The following is a 5070-nucleotide window of genomic DNA, read 5'->3' on the forward strand; positions in this document are numbered from 1 at the left end:
GATGCTTAGCTGGGTGTGGGGATCGTTGCAGTGAATTACTGGCATATTTACTCTTCCAGAGTACGAACAACGAAGGATAGACTAAAAGCCTTGGCTTTCGCTGCCCAACATGCTCTCTCCGTACATAAACAAATCCGGTCCGAGATAGTTTACCATGACCAATCGTGGTAAACTATCTCAAGCTACGACAAATCGACATCTCGTATGGTGACGACATAAATACATTTTTTCTACGTACAGTAGCGTTTTGTACATGTATTGTGCTATGCAAATGAAATGTCGCTGTGTTTTAAAGCCTGGTCGCGCAATACAACAGGCGTAGAACTGAGATACTTAGTAAGAAAAAACTAACGTTACATGTATTATATCCTTATTCGAGTATGCTACGGTCAAGTAGTGCGAACAGCCTAATAGGGATTAATTCGGCCCATCTTTGGGGCGTTCCTTAATTTTAACGCATATAAAAATGAAACGAACGGCCTTATAACATCATCATTTCGAGGTTTACTATCTTCGCAGGTAAAATTACCGGGTTAATTAATTCTAGCAGTAGATACAAAAAGGTATTGTAGCTCCATATTTTTATATTCGGTTGAACTTTTACTTTTTAATATTAAATATAGGATTCACAAAAGAGCACACGAACAATTACTCATTATCTAGAGTTGTCGCTATATACAGGAGTACTAATGCTATGGTACAGGTTGAGCTGGCGATCCACAGGGCGGTATCATTATACTTGTTCTGGTTTTGGAGGTTCAGACCCCGTTATAGACGCAAATGCTCATTCTCGAGCCTGCTTCTCTACAAAATTCAAAACGCATTTTAAGATTGCGCCGATGGCTGTCACCTCTGTATTAGAAACTCTAACAAAGCTCAGCGGTGATCAGGCTCAGCTACCCCAATAACACTACCGCCTGAAGGACCAGTGTCGAGTGTCTAGCCGAATCGGATGCAAAGTTTATTCAAATAGTTGCCTAAATTAATTTTGCAGCCAATTCGGCTAGTCACTTGAAATTGGAAAGAGCACTGTATCGCTTATTTATCGCGTTTATTGGTATCGCTGGAAGGAGTCTTGAGACCATGATACCAAAAGCACGCCAGCTGAACGTCTCTAGCCCTTCCAGCATTGTGTGTGTGAGGTTGGAGATGGGCTCCTTTTAAGGATTAAGCCCGCCAACATGTTAGCTACCGGTACGGTAGCAACACGCGAGCAAAAATGGAATCTAAAAAGTACTGTTAGTGAATGTGAGAAATTTAGTAGCGGACCGATCGTATCAATGATTTTTATTAATTCGGAGTCGTGTGGCGAGCTTGAGATCGATACGAATACACATCTAGCTTGTTCTTCGTGTACTTGACAGGGGCTCATTCTTCTTATGAGTAGTAGACAAGATTCGGCTTCTTCTTCTTGTTTTTGGTTATCAAATAGTTGAGGTACGTCTTGTACTTTTCGTACTTGTGGGTTTGCATGAGCTGCTGGAGAGCGCCGGCCGAAGTTTCAGCGTGCGCAATATCGTCCGCGATGTCCAGCTTCGGGGCATAGCTGTCAGCACCCCATCCATCCTTCCACATGCTCTTCATCTTTGCGTTATCTAGACCCCTCTCCTCATCAGCATTGTAGTCATCTACCAGAACAGGGGTGTCGTGAGACCGCAAATGACGCTGACTTAGCTCTTCGGGTGGAGACAGCATCGCAGGCTTTGAGCTCACGAGCGCGTTGCTAGGAACAAGGAGAGTTGCCACCGTGACCGCGAGTGCGTAAGAAATGCACATGGATATATTGTGGCTTGAAAGAGGGAGAGCAAATTCCAAAGTGGGAGCCTGAATTTCAATGCAAAAGACGGAGCGAGGGCACCTGGACGGGCTGTCGGACAAAACAAAATTCTACAACATAAGCAGATTTGTCTACGTACAGTACATGTAGTACATCACTGCGCACATGTCGTGTACGCAGTGATTATAGATTTAAAGCGGCGCTGATGAATCAATTTTTAAAATACAAACAGGAATATGTCGATGTAGTACATATTAAATTGTCATCGTCTCAAGAAAATGATCTAGGAGGCAATTCCGACATATAACCTATTCCTGGTAGTGCTTCAGAAATGAAGTACGTTCAGACCAAAATGCTTCCAGTTCGCCAAGATAAATGTGTGTCGTAGAGCACGCAAAAATATGCATTACTTAAGCTAGACAGCTAAAAAAAAGAATGGTTTGCATCAGATCAACACAGGTATTAAACTACGATGAAGCTTTGCCCTAATGGTCCATAACGTAAAATCTCCGACCTCCGACCGTAACAAAAGCAGTCCATAATTGTGTTCAAGTTATGTATTTGTGTACTAGCTGTGTAAGAAGCTTAGGGGATCAGGTTTTGGGATAGGCGAGGACAGAAATGTGTTTGAAGCGAGTTTGTAGCGAGTTTGTTGTCGCTATCTTAGACTCTGAAACGGTCTGTGGGCTAAGAAAACGACAATTTACTGGTTATGCATTTTTTCAAGCCCGGACGGGTGCTCACTCTACTCTGCAAAAAGCGAAGGGAGGCCCCGGGTCAGAAATCAAAGTTCACTAATTGAAGCAGATCATTCCTTTTTACGGCCCTTTTTAGGAGTATTACTAATAGCAGCGACGGGCTACGTGGGTAATTTGATTATGTGCGTGTTTGTATATTTCGTGTATGTGCGATATGTGGCCACCTCTGCCGTCTATGCGTTGTGTGCTTGCTTGCGTTGAGGTTAGCATTGCTGTTCTGTAAGGAGGATAAGCTTTTTGTGTTTGACGCAGCACTCATATGCGTATTTCGTGTACTCTGTAACGAGGTTAACTTTGCTGTTCCACATGGAGGTAAAGCTTAGTGTTCAATACGGTGCTACCAGTGCAGAAGTTTAGGCAATGCTTCTTGAGCATGTAATACACCCAGTATTAGCTCTTACTGCTTACTCTGCGTTACCTTTTGCGTCGTTGAGTGAGTTGTCCTCCACAGCCTCGTCCTCGAAGAAGCGCTTGCAAACAAGAAGGCGGCGCTCCTTTTCGAAGGCAACAACAACAGACTTGTGGATGTGCTCCCTCGGCTCCCCCGTCGGCTGCCATTCTACAATGTAGTACGTCTGCCGCTTCCCACGCTTCAACGTCATCACCTTGCGTACGTAGCGCTTCTTCTCGCCACCTACCTAATCGTCGTCATCTTGAGATGGAGGAGGCTGGACAAGCCATTCGCGAACATCGTCAAGACCAGCCCGTCGCTTATTCCGCTCCTTCATGGCTTCGTAGGCGACTGGGATGACTTTGAGAAGAAGGCTTGCTGATGCGACGATCGTGTTCAAGGTAAGTCGGAGGTGGCGAATCGCCTCATCATCCAGGCGAAGCTTGTACGCCTTGCCTGTTGTGATACACAGGGTCTTGAACTCTTTCTAGGAGCTAACAGGGTGCTTGGTCGGCTTGATCGCCGGCATGATGAGCGGTCGGACTGTAACGTGGGGTGTAAATTGCAGAATGATTTCAAGGTTGAGCAAATCGATAGAAAACGACTGGACAAGGCAACTAGCGTGTTATTACTGGATGCAATCTAACGTTATGACGTTATTCGTGTGCAAAGGTGCAGGGTCGGTGATGCGTCCCGCAGCGTAAAGTTGGTCCTAGCTACGGATATGCCCTTTGAGAATGCCGCTCTAGTGGAGCTTGCGCATGGACTTCAAGACATTTTGGGCTCCACGAGCGGTGATCTTGTAATCTTGAAGGAAAGCTAGAAGCTTTCCCTCAGCTTGCGTTCTCAAAGCCAGCACTTCATCGCGATACGTTGGTGGATTTTCGCTCAGCTTGAAACCTTCAGGGAGAAACAGCTTCATGAACGTCACGATCGTCTTACATGTAGACCTTGTGTGCTTTGTAAACGCGTCTGTCGAGCGCCACATTCGTGGTTCTTGCGCGAACCAGGAGTACCGTGCGTCTTTGAAGCTCGTAGCTTCAGAGGTACGCCATCGCTTTACTGTATGCGTGTTGCTGACCGCTATTTCACGTGCTGTCTCCTGATTCTGCTGATTCAGCGCGTTCACGCTTGTTGTAGATCTTAGACTCCATGGTAGACAGTCGGGCGTCAAGCTTCTGGCTGACTTGGATTAACTGCTTAATCAAAGCCGATTACTGACGAAATACTGGGTACCTCGTTTTTATCTTCTGAAGGAATTTGAGGGGTTAATATGTTGGGTTTCCCATCCGGGCTTGTGTTGCTGGACAGGTGAGACGACCATGCAAGAAGCTCATTCACGGACGCCCCTTTCGCGACTACACGTGCTTCGATACGCTGGACCGCTATGGCGTCCGACTTCACGCCTTTCAAGGAAGGATAGTGGCGCAACACGTATGCCATGAGGGTATCAGCGACGCGTGCGCTTATGTTGTAAGCCTTCACATCTGGTCCAATCGAGGCACCAAACAGCACATAGGCGACAGCTCGGATCTTCGCTTGCGTGTCAGAGTCCAAGAAGTCCAGAGTTAGCAGTGGTACCAATTTCGCAGGGTCGTGGCCACTCAGTACTTGGGCAACTTTTTGATCTTCGGCTGGAGTGTTGAAGACGTATGCGAATGCCTTGTCGGTCGACGTCATATTCCACACGCCTCTATCGAAGATCCATCGGACGCACATACGTGACCCGTTCGTGTGCTGCGCTCCTCCACGTCGAAAGGAATGCAAATTCAGACTATCACTCACACCTGCCTTACCCATGACTCGCTCGAGAGTGCGATTTACGTAGCTGTGGATATCGAAGGCGTCGACCGCTTTCGGCTGTCCACCAGACTTTGGTGTGTCTTGAGGATGGTTGATTAAGTTAATCAGAGGTGCAGCTGGCGTCTGAGATGGTAGGTAATGTCCCTGTTGTTCTGGAAGCTGGTTGAGAAGTGCCGCTGTTGGTGATGAGTGCGTGATTAGCGCAAGGGCAACGGCAAGCAACGTACACGTGGTAAAGTCGGAGTCTGGGAAGAGTGATTAGCCTTGTTCCTCGGAAGTCTTGACCCGGATGAGCCGAACGAAAAGGATATCGCCGGATCCAATTGTCAGATTCGTTTAGT

At 46.7% G+C, this 5070-nt stretch overlaps 1 protein-coding gene across 1 annotated transcript; it reads right to left on the reverse strand.

The window, feature by feature from the left end:
• Positions 1-1377: 1377 nt before the first annotated feature.
• PITG_14984 (secreted RxLR effector peptide protein, putative) lies at positions 1378-1776 on the reverse strand (the record flags this gene model as incomplete). The annotated part of the gene is made up of 1 exon (XM_002899104.1): positions 1378-1776. One exon carries the CDS (start codon positions 1774-1776, stop codon positions 1378-1380), a length of 399 nt encoding a protein of 132 aa, XP_002899150.1.
• Positions 1777-5070: the final 3294 nt, after the last annotated feature.

This window comes from Phytophthora infestans, genomic scaffold, assembly GCF_000142945.1.
Source record: "Phytophthora infestans T30-4 supercont1.33 genomic scaffold, whole genome shotgun sequence".
Classification (NCBI taxonomy): domain Eukaryota; phylum Oomycota; class Peronosporomycetes; order Peronosporales; family Peronosporaceae; genus Phytophthora; species Phytophthora infestans.